Here is a 13,624-nt window from a genome sequence, read left to right as displayed (position 1 = left end):
TCAGCAGGAGCTACAGATAATCTTTGGCTCCTTGCATAAATGGGCTGTTACTATGAAGGATACTCCTCAGCTTTCTTGCCTTGGTTTTGGAATTAAAAAAATAGTTGACAAAACTACTCCTTTGAGAATGAAAATTTGTCAGAAAACCGTTCTGCTGAAGTCTCCAAAGTTGTTTGCCTTTTACATTTTAATTACAACATTGTCTCAACATTTTCACAAACATTTGAAAGATAAGCCTATCAAAGAGCTGCTCATTAGTGTGGTGCACGTGTCTGCCTTCAGTGTTGTGCTGCTGGTAACCAGTTGTTCCATGCCATGGTTCTTAAACTTTACAGTCATAAGTTTCATTGAAGTTCATATTACCACTGAAAGGTCTGGTTGCTTATAGCACGTTCCAAGTATCTCTCTTAAAATGCTGACTAGTTCTAGAGAGACCATCAGTGGATATACATGTTGAATAAGAAGCTCTTTCCTAGCCATTTGCTTCTCTACATGTAACTATACTGCAAGTATTCTGCATATGTAGAAAAAGCTTTGAAGTACACTTAAAAGTCTAATTGAATTGTTCCAAAAACAGCTGCAGGCAGTACGATGTAAGATCAGAAGAAATGTGTTTTTTATGGCATTTGTACAATTATCACACAAAATTTGGTTTTAGCACGTTTACATTTCTGCACAGTCTAATGTAGTTATTAAATTCCCAGCTATGTCTATAGGCAGTTATTTTACAAAGATAGTGATTTTAGTTCGACTGTGCAATTATTTTGATTGCACTAGATTTCATTCCTCTAGAGTTCATTCCTCTAAACACAGAGAGAATGCTATCTTCACGTGCCATTCTGTACAACCTTACGGAATGCCTTCCTTGGTTAACCACCAAATGGGAAGAACTGCATTATCAATGTAAAGAGAAGGCTTAGCCCAGCATACTTACCTATTACTTGAATTTTACTGAAACAGTAACCAATCTGGCCTATTTAGATGGTTTATAGCAGCAGGCACGTCATGTTATTGGGAAACCAGTCAATGGGTCTTAATTAATTCCTTCAACACTTTCCAGTCCTACCACCCCAAGTGAGATTTGAATGTCAGCAGCCCTACAACTACAGACCATAAATCACAGATGCCATTAAAATACGTGCTTGTTTGTTTTGTTTGTTTTAAATTAGCTTGAACTTCCTGGATAGGGTTTCAGCCTGACAACTTTTTTATTCATGTGAAAATACTTCCTGAAAAATTAAGTTTCCTCCAGGTAAGAAAGAAGACATTAACAAGCCTAAGTTATTTGCTGGTGTTAGAGCTGGACTTGGATCTGTCCCTATGATGTGAAGCAAAACTGCAGACTGAAAAAATAAAATTCAAAGTAGGACAGTTTTAATTAAATCACGATATCATGTAGAATATTCCCAGCCCAGTTTTGAATCTAAACATAATAATTCTGAGTATTTGTGTGTCTATTTATTTATTTTTTACTTGAGTGTCTACCTGGGAGGACTGAAAATCAAAGCAAACTTGTTAGCTGCTAAAATGACCTCTTACAGTTTAACAATAAAATCAGCCTTCTGCTGTGGAACATGCACACATTTCTGTAGCTGTGTGTACACCTAACTTGACAAAATAGCTTTTCATGAGTCTTGATTAAAATGGTTCAAATGACATTAATGAATTCTCAGTTCTCAAACTCAAATTGTGACAAAAAATACAATCCTTTAAGTTCTGTCCTCCATTCAATCTATGTCTTATATTACCACTATGTTACAACTTTATAACATTTAGAACACACATCCAGACTCTGATATCAACAAAAGAGCTGAAGCTGAAAAAAAGAGTTCCAAACTTTGGAATTTCTGCGTGTGTTCCGTGCATAACAGTAACCAGAAAATGCAGATACAGATCTGTGTTGATCAGGACTAATATTGAAAATGAACACAGAGAAAAAGCTGTGCCTCTGACATACATTAAATCTACATTAAATCTTTGATAAAATAATTTTAAAAAGCCTTTTATTGCAGCTTTTATTTTTAGTTCATTATTCCTTGTAACTGCTAATTGTACGAGTCTTACAGATAGAGCATTGAAATGTTCCTTTTTTGTAAATGAATTTCTGTCCAGCCTGCAAACTGGAATGTCATCTCAAGAAAATGCACAGAAGTGCGGGGGAAGACCAAGGACTGCAAATGAAAACAGAGTTTAATAAAGGACAGCTGTTTACTTGACCGGAATAGAGAAGATAGCAGATTTATTTTGTAAATTCAGGCTGGACGAAGATTTACTACAAAAAGGTAGAAATCTTTGTTCTGCTACAGATCATGAAATCAACTGCAAAAACTTGTAAAAGCTGTTTTTGTGAAGGCTTTTGATTATTAATAGTTATACTGACTCATAACAGCAACGCTGCAGTGCTTACTAAGGTAATCTCACTTCTGGTACAATAACTTTCACCAATGATGTGCTTTTTCCTTAAAGGAAGGCGGAGTTACGAGTTAGTGTCTGGGCCATAAATAAGAGGTTCCTATGTCAGGGAAATTAGAAGTCAGTTAACATAAGCGTGTACTCAGAGTGAGCATTAGAGGGCTTTTCTAAACCTCCCAAGTCTGCTGAAATTGAAGACGCAGAAGAAATCAGATAGTCTGTAGGAAGTTTAGATATAAAATCACCAGTAAGAAAGCATTTTCTCTTGGCAGACCGATTAGCTGTGCTTAAGGCAGCATGAATCCTGTACTTAGTACCTTGTTGTTTTCAGTGCTTCTGCTGCTGACCCACAGAATTCAGGAGCTGGTGGAGGCGTGCAGCTGTGCCCCTGCTCATCCGCAGCAGCTCATCTGTGATTCTGCTTTAGGTGAGTCATGAACAACGACGTGCTTTGAACTGCTGGTAGGAAATGGAGTGGAACTAACCTAACTGCTGCGTTCTTTTCTGTACAGCTGTAGAGAAATACTTTTAACCATGTGGCTGCGACTCTTAGAGGATTTTAGAACAAATGACTGCAGACAACCCTTTTAAACATACAGCTATGGGAAGAAAAATGTGGCAGTAGCTGATCTGTTTTTCTTGATTTTTTTTCTTCTTTTCCAGAACATTTTGTGGTTACAGACTGTTGAAATTACAGTATTATTTAGTGGGCTTTTTTTTTCCCCTCATAAAAACAACATGTATGTTAGCTCCTAACTTACAGTAAGCAGCAAAGAATAAGCGGACTTCTAAATGTTTACTGTTCACAGTATCTATAATAGACTATTCCATCTAAATACATGCCCACTATAACTGTGCTTATCAACAGTTGTTACAGCACTCTGGGAAAGCAAAATGAAAAAGTCCCTAATGGCAACGTGGAAATATTCGGTCTTTGTTCTGCTGCACTACAATATCTTACTCTGCTGCTGTTATTTTCCAAAAATACTTGAGCAGGAAACTGATATGTCCTTTATTTTTTTTAATCTGACTACAGGCTTTCCACACAAATAGGATTTTCCAGTCTTTAGGATTTCATAATATTCAACCCAAGCTGTGGCTGTCAAAATACTTCTAGAAAGAAACTAAAGATCTCAAAATTATACTGCATGGGGACAGGAAAATGTGTCATTTTGCAGTCTTTTGATTTCATTAGCTCAAGCTGAGGCTGGTTAGCTTCCATCCAGTGTGAACAGTAAATGTAGAACATGAGTTTCCAAAGTGTCACAAAATTAGCATCTCTATGGGGCAGGCAATACCTTCTGCATACTGATTAATTGCTTTTATACTCTGACAGAAAATCTTTGTAGCCATGACAAACTTCAAGCTCTATTTGTGGCCATCAGTTAAATTGTTTTTTAATCTGGTTGTGTTAAGCAATCGTTTTCATTGAGTTACCTACACCAGGCATTGCAAACTTGGGGTTCAGGTGTGAAAGAAAATAGAGTTGCACTTCCAGAAGCTTAACTATACAGTTAATGATATTAATCTGCTGCATTCCTAGACATAACAAAGTAAGTTTTTTAACTTACTTTAGGAGAGTTTTCTAAATAAATAATTTCACAGTATAGAGGAAACTCAAAATACTTGCTACAAGTTGTAAACTTCAGGGAATTCATTTCAACCATCCTAATTAAGACAAGGTCCCTTATATATATGTGTGTGTGTGTGTATGTACATATATATGTATATATATATATATATATTAGAAATGGTAGTAATGGTAGATACATACTTTTCATTATGTTTAAATGAAAGACTGTACTTTATATTTGGACTTGGGTCTCAAGCTCTCACTTACATAAATGATCTTTTTAAAGTAAATTGTACTTTTCACCTAAGGCATATTTATATCATGGATCTCTTTATCATCCATATTTTAAAATAGCATTTCTATATATTAAAAAATAGTTGACAGATGTACATATATCAAACAAATGATTGTAAATATATTTTTGGATATGCACATATATGAATTTGCATATATGTAACACTTGAAACCTGATCTAAGCATTTATGGATGAATTCCTTGATTTGTTTTGGACACAGTACATCTTGTAAGCAGATCAAAATGACTTCAAAGGATCTGGAGAAGACCTGTGGAGTAGTCTGCCCTGCATAAGAGAAACCTCCACTAACCACTTTGGCAAAGGCAGCTTCTCCAGCCTCCGTGCCAGGGCTGGGGCTGTCCTGGGGAACTGGGCAGCACGAGACTGAGTTTTCCCACACAGCACCACCCCAGTGAGAAGCAGGGCAGTGCCTGTGCAGCTGTTCTTCCTTTTGGAAGCAAAGCAGGTTTGAAGCCACACCTGCGTCCTTTGCACCGCTCAGTTCTTAAATGGGAACGGCCATGCCATTAAGTATCCCATGCAGTAGTACACATCAAATCTCTCCTGCTAGTAGGATTAAGAATTTTATACCTATGCCTTTTCAAGATTTAAGAAGATTAAAACACGTACTTCAAGATTTGTACTTCAATTACAACATATCTGTACTTCCAAAATATCAGTAAACAAAGAGATTGGCTCTTCACCCACCAAAATCATTAGTAGCTGAACATTAATCCAGCTTCTTACTGAGACTATTCAGTCTTTTTCACTTATTTAGTTCATTCATCTGTGTACCCATAGACACATTCAAGTATTTCCTTGCAGAATAAAAACCTATCACATACTAAAACCAAGAAACCATGCCTCTAAGTTTCACATTAAGTAAAACCTGAGAAAGTCTCAGTTTTGCTCCTAGGATTACTGAGCATGGTAAGTAATTCAGTTACTGCATTATTTATCAGTTTCACTGTAAGTCTGTAGCTTTTTAAGTCTGCTTAGGATCTCTTGTGATTAAGGTGGAGGGGATGGAATCTGTAGGTTTTACTTGAGTACCTAAATCGAAGGCACTCAGAAGCGTTAGCATCTATATGAGATACCCAAGAAAAAAAAATAGGCAAAGAATCAATTCTGGGACAAGCTCTTATCAATTTCCTTTTGTTCAAATGATTAGTACTGTGCCATTTTGCCTTCTTCTGTCAGGGGGATTTTGTGGCTTTGCACTCTGTATAAATACTCAATATCTACCACAGAGCCTAAGTAACTTGACAGAAATAATAGGATTTCTGACAGACACAGAAAAAGAGAGTGCTTCTGGTTCTGGTATCGTGCTGGATAAAATAGAAATTGGAGATCAGTGAAGAGTACTGCAACTGTTATGTAGGTGTCCTCAATAGGAAGAACAGCAATTATAGGGTTGAAGATCCTGACAGAAAATAGTGAGTGTTATGCTGGTCCTGCCACTTGTGTGTTAGCTTATTCTCCTGCTTAGCCATAAGGGAGTGTGATTTTGTACAAATCTGAGAAGTTCTCCTGAACTTCTCCATAGTCTTACATTTCAGCTCAAAGAGAGGTAAATGTCTATCAATTGGACGTGCCTAGTGCCATGGAGACACATCTTCCGTTAGAAAAAGAAATACATTCCTGTTGTGTTCAGTAGTTCTAAGATCCTCCTAGAATTCGTTGAATGTCTTCAAACCTCAAAGAACACCTGCAATTCTGCAGATTACTTTAGCTTGAAATGGAGATGGAAGGTGTATCAAATAGTAATTCCGTGTACTTCACAACTAATTGTAGATGCTAAGTACACACCCACCAAAAATCAAGAAGCTTTTTACTTATGGAAATGAAACACAACAAGAATGCGCTGTTTAACTTTTCATATTCAGTAGCAAGGCACCATAGTTTCAAGCTGATATAAGAAATGTCCTCTGAGATGTTGGAGAAAGCCAGGAATGAAACTGAGTTGATCAAATGCTATCAAGATTTCCCTTTTGTCACTGACTTCAGTAATTCATGAGCGCGTTTCTAAGCCAATGTTCACATCAAATTACACAACCAGAAGAGAAATTATATACATAGAGAGGACTAATTCCTTTCTCAAGTCTGTTGTTTCTAATTCAAACTGTGGTCTCCCCTGTAGCAAAAGAAAGATTTTATGGGGGTAATAGAAAAATAAGTAAATACTTTACACTCCTAAGATAGGTCACACCAGTGCCCTATCCTTACAGTTGATGCCTGCATTCTGATATCAACTCTGATTTCATTCTCTAAAGACTTATTGAAAATGATATTTTTAACTGAATATTGGTGCCACCTGCAATAGAAACTGAAAAACTAAGAGGTCTTAACTGCAAATTCAATACAATGCTCTGAAAGTAATGCTTCCTATTTATTTCCATGGAAGCTACAACAGGTACACACAATAACACTGTTTGATAGAGACAATTGATAGAGCTATAAAATAATATTTTTCAACATAGTCACCACCATTCGCTCTGTATTTTTTGCCAGTGATTAACAGAAGTCTGCATGCTATGCACATAACAAGTTGCACTGGTGGAGGTGCCCCACTGATCCTGTTGCCACTGCTGAAACACACCACCCACAGCCTCTCTGTGCTCACATCTGCTGTTTGGTCTCCATAAACTTTCAGAAAGCATTAATGAAAGTCAACAAGTTCCATTTTTTTCCACATAGAGGAATTCAGTTACACCCCATTGCTATATACGTACTTCATGTCAGACACCATTCTGTCAGATTGCTGTTCTGCTGCCATATGCAGCACAGCAATCAAATGTAATGGAATATTAGTGGGAAGGTTGAACCTCTACTGCCATACCAACAACATCTCCCTCTGACATTGTGGGCCAGAGTAAGATAAGGAGGCATTAGTTTCAGAACAGCCCTCATAAATATACAATATAGCTTCAGAGAAGAATTTTTCAGCTTTAGAGACGAGTGGCACATTTCAAAACATGATGGAAGCTTTACAGCTGAAGCTTGGCAGCCTTTTAAGCCTCCCAAAATCTCAGAACACTGTGAGCAAAATGTGCCAGATCATATATTAAATTTTAATCACATTTAAAAATAAAAGTTAAAAAAATCTAAATACACCAGAATTAATTTTTCAAAATCAGTTCATCTGGGGGTAAAATTGCAATACGTGATTTCTATATTATTGAATTTCACATTAAAAAGTTGATGGTTCAATGCCACACTATTTTGCCTCACTGCAATATTGTATTTTGTTTCACACTGCAGTGTTTTGATTTGTGCAATGTTAGAGTGAAAAGAAGTTTTGCCTCGTGGGGAGAATCAGCTTTGGAAAAGCTATTACAAATGCAGACAGTACTTCTTCCAAGTTAAGGGGAAAAATTCTAACAGAGAAATGAGACTTTTGTTCTCACTATGTTACTTGCTCCCAGTATATGCTTAGTCTCATAGTTTACTTGCTGCGAACAGTGTAACACAAAATTAAGCAACTATGTAATCAATCTTTGTGTTAAGCACTGTAACGTTCACACAAATGTTAATACCTATATCACATAACAAAAGACCACTGAAGACGGACGCCACAGTCTCATAAAAAAAAACAAAACAACACATATAAAAGAATCACAGAATCATTAAGGTTGGAAAGACTTCCTCAAGTCCAACTGCTGATGCATTATCACCATGCCCAATAAACCATGTCCTTCAGTGCCACATCTACACACTCCTTTAAAGCCTCCAGGAATGGGCAGCCTATTCCGATGCCTGACTCCTCCTTCAGAGAAGAACTTTTCCCTAATATCCAATTGAACCTCCTCTGGTGCTACTAGAGACCATTCCCTCTTCTATTGCTCATCATCTGGGAGAGGAGGACAAAGGCCCACATCACCACAGTCCCCTTTCAGGGAGTTGTAGAGAGCAGTAATGTCTCCCCTGGGCTTCTTCTCCAGACTAAACAATCCTAGTTCCTTCAGCTGCTCAAATTCCTACTCCTGAATCCACTGCTTGAGAATAGACAGCGTGGCCTCACTGAAGGCTCTTTCAGACCCTGGGTAGATCCCTGAATCAGAGGCTGTGCTTTCAGGCACCTCACTGTCAGAGATGAGCTTCACACAGTCTGTATCTTGGAGCTGTCTAAACATCTTTGGACTTCTCCATAGCATGGAAAGATCACAGTACTTGGCATATAATTTGTATTTATATTTTATATTGTCATATTGATATTAATTGTATTGTATTTATATATTTATATATTTATATTATTGTCCATATTATTGACATGGAGACAGATCTTATTTGCTTGATAGCAATCACAGAATCGGAGAACTAGATATTTATAAACATTAATCAGATCCCCTCTCAGTCTTCTTTTCCCCAGGCTGAACAGACTCAGGTTGTTCAGCCTTTACTCATACAGGAGATGCTCCAGGCCCTTTATCATCACTGTGGTCCTTTGCTGGACTCCTTCCAGGAGATACCTTTCTATTTTCAACTGGGGAGCCCAGAATTCTAAACTTGGCCTCACCAGGGCAGAGTAGAAGGGAGGATCAGCTCCCTCAACCTGCTGGCCATGCTCTTTTTAATGCACCTCAGGATCCTTCCTGGTCACAGGCTGGCTCATGGCCGACCTGTTGTCCATTAGGACCTTCCGAGGTCCTTCCCTGCAAAGCTCACCTCCAGCAGCTCAGACCCTAACCTGTACTGATGCATGCAGTTATTCCTCCCCAGATGCAGGAATCTACGCTTGCTCATGTTAAACCTCACCAGATTCTGCCCTGCCCAACTCTCCCAACTTTCCAGGTGTTACTGAATGGTAGCACTCCCCAAAGCTTTGTATCATCAGCAAACTTGCTGAGTGTGAATGTTCTGCCTCTAGAGTGAAAATCGATGATAAAAATGCATAGGTATATTTAGAGAATAAATCAGAACTGACTGGAAAGAATTAGCAAAAATGAAAAAATGAAAGCTGAATTTCTGTTCAAGGAATTGTAAGTTTGATTAGAGAAATTATGTACTGGGCTTTATCAATTCTAATTCTCTCTCTTCCTTGAAAAAATACACATCCAAATGATAGGAAAAGCACAGCACCTGAGCATGCTTCTTGAAAAGAAGTATTAGAGGAAAAGAAGATTTGAGGCTATTTGTATCACTGCCATTGAAAGAGCAAGCCACTGAAAGAGTTTTATTACATTAACCATTGAATTATCTAAAAACAAGCCAAAAAAAAGCAGCTAGAGATTATTGTCATCTTAAAGGTGTGCAATGTCCTGCCAATATCAGTTAAACAAGGGGGATATGTTTCTTTTCTTCTATAAACATGAAATAAATACATAGTAACTTTTTTAATTGTCTGCTATGCTTACTTTCATACACATAATATCTGAAATTAAGCTTTTAAAATTCTACACTACCTAAGTCCTAGGAAGTTATTTAGTTTTAAATAGCTCCTACATCACTTAGAGTGAAGCTCTTAAATTAAAAATGGTCTGCAACCATTCAAAGATGTGAATGCCTATGTATTAGAATAAGTTATAACTGTGGTACATGTTGGTTTCTTGGCATCAGGAGCCCCAAACGTCAAAATGCTTTCTAAAATACAAAAAGAAGACGTGAATTTTCCAGCAGTGGATTGCAGCTCTGATTGTGAAGATGCCGTGCTGCAAATGACTGCTTACAACTACATGCATCTGTACCAATCTTTGCAGAATATTTAATAAAGTACTCCAACATTCGTGCTCATTGAATTGTTTAAGTGCTGCCATGGGGAAGCAGAAGAACAATCTTCTGAGTTTATCAGAGACTAAGAACAGAGAGATTTACAGAATCATTGTGCCTGAAGCTACGTGTTAATTTGCCCAGGCTGGAACAGGCTAATTGTTCCTGAATACCCTCACAAGTAAGGATAAATGACAGTACTTAATTCCTTCCACTTACAGACAACATTTGGCAGAATATAAGTGAAGTTTCCTTCACTAGCTAGGTAAAGTATTTTCTGTTGGAAGTAAGAGATAGTAACAGAAGCAGCTACAAATAACCTTAGACCTACTTCAGTTTTTAAGACAGAAACAAACGTTTTGAGAACTTAATTCAAAATTCCAGCCCAGCTTATTTCCTTACTCTCTTTCCAAATCACAGTGTAAGACTGCATTATCAGCGACATGCAACTTTAAGAAATAATTTCCAATCTGCTGTAAATGTTCTTCTGAGTCCTGCCATTAAAGCATGAAAAATGGGGGCTCAGTCTGGAAAAATGCTGTCACTCTCTTCTCCTTTGCTCATTGAACATTTTCATGGCAGCACTCCTGACAGCTTTAAAGCTGAAGCTGTAAAATGAGGTGGCATCATGAAATAGTGAGCACCAGGACAGAATTTTAAAGAGACGTATCCACAAAACTCTTGTCAATTAGAGCATAAGTGATGACTATAAAATAATTACACGTTAGTGGAAAAAAATACAACTGAGCTAATTGAGTGTTTTGCCAAGAGATAAAAACTCACAATTATTGCAGTTCACTGATTTAAAAGTAACTCAGTAATACCAACTTATTGCTGACCTCAGTGCAAGATAGGATAATTCAGCAACTATGTTATTTTTATTTAAAACTGTACATTATAGGGACAAGAAATTAAAACCCATGATTTCAAAATCATCCTGCATACACTGTGTGGAAAACAAAATGCAAGCTTATGAACAATGACTAATAATATAAAACAGACCGTAAAATACGGCCAGATTCTTAATCCTATTAATCTAACAATTTTAATCCCTAACTTTCTCATTAAAAAGCGTTTCAGCAGTACAGGGTTTCTTCCGCATGGAGGAAGAGGTATGCAGCCATGAATGGAAATCTACAATAACATGATGTATGTTGTTCTACAGACTTCAGAGCATAAAGAGAGTGTTATTCTTCAGCTGAAATTAGGCAGATGTTGATTACTAGTCAAATGATGTGGTATTTGAGGCTTGTGAAGTAGAAAGAAATATTTCTGGTAACATGAGAAGCAGCTGTAAAAACAGTGCAGAAAAATAAAAGTGACCTTGAACAACATTAGGAAATCATGCAGTTTTTTATGTAATAAATAAGTTAAGACTAGTGCATATCTGTTAAAAAAATCACCTCTTCCATTTGAACATTTATGAAAACCTCACTCTTACAAACTGAATATATTCTTCTGATAATAATAATAAAAGGACTGCATAATCTGGTTTAACAAGGAAGCCAAACTAAATCAACTCTTCTCTTCAACACAAGGAATTTTTGCATCCCAAGCCAGAAACACACAGAGACTCACAAAGTGCTGCCCTACCAGAAAGTCCTAATGAGCTTCAAAAGAAATGCATTTTAGATGCAGACCAGCACAACCACTAATAAAACACAAAAGAACAATCAAAGTCTGCAGAGCATTTATGTTGAAAAAGTTGATAATCGGTGCAAATTAATATCCATATGAAATAGCGATAAAACAATGATTTGTTTCTGATTTATAGTCTCCAGAAGTATATGTATTTATTTTTCAAGGTGAGTTTTGGAATGCTCTGTTTTTTCTCAACAAAAACACCATGAATAACAGTGAATGATATTAAAAAATTGTAGTTCATCATCTGAAGAAAAAAGGTGTAACCAAAACATTTACACAGCAGCAATATTAATTGGTTAGAACAACCATAATTGTTAGCAATATTAATATTGCTAATATTAAATTAGATCATGTGATCTTGGCCCTCAATTTTACAAAATACAGGTTTATCCATCATCTTTTTCTCTCTGTTTTCTATTTTACATTGGATTAATAGAACTCAGGTTTGGCTCAGTTCTTGAGTTTTAAATTGAACTTCCCTTTCAAAAATCTCCCTGGGGTTCCTTCACACCAAGTGATAAAATTTTAGTAGAAGGACTTGATTTTTTTGTTCATATAATACTGTTATCTCACCACACTTTTACCTTCTCAGGCCACTGGAAGCATAAACAAAACAAGGCTACGCTCCTGTAGAGCATTTCCATACAGTAGAGGACAAAGACTGCTATAATTATATTGTTCAACAAGATGTGTGGGTACAGATCCAAAGCCTCTGTGTCCCAACAGTCTATCAAGTTCTGTTTTCTTTCTTGTCATGTTTACAAAGTGTGTTTCAGTCGATGATGGTGCCACTGATTTAATTACTTTATAGATGGTTGTGAACATTTATTAATGGAAATACAAAGCAGGAAAAGGCTGTGTTCACATCCTATCAAATACAGACATCTTATGAAATATAGATTCCTTGCCTTTTGTTCTAGGAATTGTGGAAAAAGGGATTATTAACAATGCGTAATTACATTTAAGAAATACATCATGCAAACACAGAGGAAAAGATGTTTTGAGTTTCACTCAGTATTGGACAAGTTTTGCTGCTGCTGCACTCCCTTTACAATTGAACCAGCACAACGGTTTCACTTAGGTCACTGTTTGGAAACAAAACTGCTTGCTAATCAGCCTTGTTGAAATCTACACTGATAGATAGATAAGCTGTTTGCTAAACACATTTGCTCTTTTTCAGCCTTTTAAAGATTATTCAAGAGCATTGTGCTTGCTTCTCAAACGACAACAGAAAGTATAGGTGTTTAATCTTAGTTTTCCACTCAGAAAGCAATAAAGGTGAACGAGCATCTCAACAGATTACCTGAATACTGAGGTAATTATCCTTCTCCCTGTTGAAGTCTGCAACAACTAGGGGCTTGAATAATAGTTCAGAAATCAATGCTGCAAAAGAACTGTCGCAGACACCTCTACATTGTAAGCATGAAAGGCAAAAACTATATGGAACATACAGTTTTTGCTCATGACAGCATCAGATATCAGATCTGTCAGATTCATTCTCAGAGTGGTGAATTGTTATATCTCAAACTGGTATTACTGTCAGTGATTTGGTAGCACAACTGTTGTAATACAGGAGTCATCTTTCACTTCCCATGAATGCTATGTGAGCCATTTTGACAAATTACACCACTTTTCCTTCAGATTAGACTCAGATTCTATTCTCCGCAACCCAGGATCCAGGCAGTTCAGTACAGCAAAAAAATTTGTTAATCTATTTATTCAGAGTGGTGATATTGGCCAGCAAATTTAGATTAAAACTATTTAAAAAAGAAGAAAAAAAAAGGCAATCAAGAGTAAAGTGATCATACAAGTATGGCAGAAGTGGTTTATAGCTTTCTGGAACTGCTTGACATCAAGAAGATCATGGCCAGCATAAACTATAAAAGTATACATAAAAAAATAGAAGAACTGAATGAAATAGATGTATTTTGCTTTAAAAAGACAGAACCTTGACCATATGGTTTCTAGAATCTTCTTTAAAGAAACTGAACAGG

General features: G+C 36.8%; 2 protein-coding genes across 14 annotated transcripts in view; one reads left to right on the top strand and one right to left on the bottom strand.

Annotated features, from left to right (window-relative positions):
• The window catches only part of SYN2 (synapsin II), a 143,672-nt gene that overhangs the window by 52,826 nt on the left and 77,222 nt on the right, over positions 1 to 13,624 (bottom strand). The gene's annotated exons all lie outside the window — the stretch shown is intronic.
• Positions 1 to 13,624, top strand: part of TIMP4 (TIMP metallopeptidase inhibitor 4) — a 107,527-nt gene that overhangs the window by 82,916 nt on the left and 10,987 nt on the right. For 10 of the 12 annotated variants that reach the window (XM_048957755.1, XM_048957761.1, XM_048957760.1 and 7 more), the window contains one exon: positions 2,744 to 2,839. In XM_048957755.1, coding sequence (XP_048813712.1) covers positions 2,744 to 2,839 — 96 coding nt within the window. Of the gene's footprint in view, positions 1 to 2,429; positions 2,840 to 13,624 lie in introns of those variants that run through there. The other 2 variants (XM_048957764.1, XM_048957752.1) reach the window with 2 other exon arrangements.

Source organism: Lagopus muta, chromosome 11, assembly GCF_023343835.1.
Source record: "Lagopus muta isolate bLagMut1 chromosome 11, bLagMut1 primary, whole genome shotgun sequence".
NCBI classification, from domain to species: Eukaryota; Metazoa; Chordata; class Aves; order Galliformes; family Phasianidae; genus Lagopus; species Lagopus muta.
Note: the sequence above shows the minus strand (reverse complement) of the source record. Positions and strands in the feature narration are given on the sequence as shown.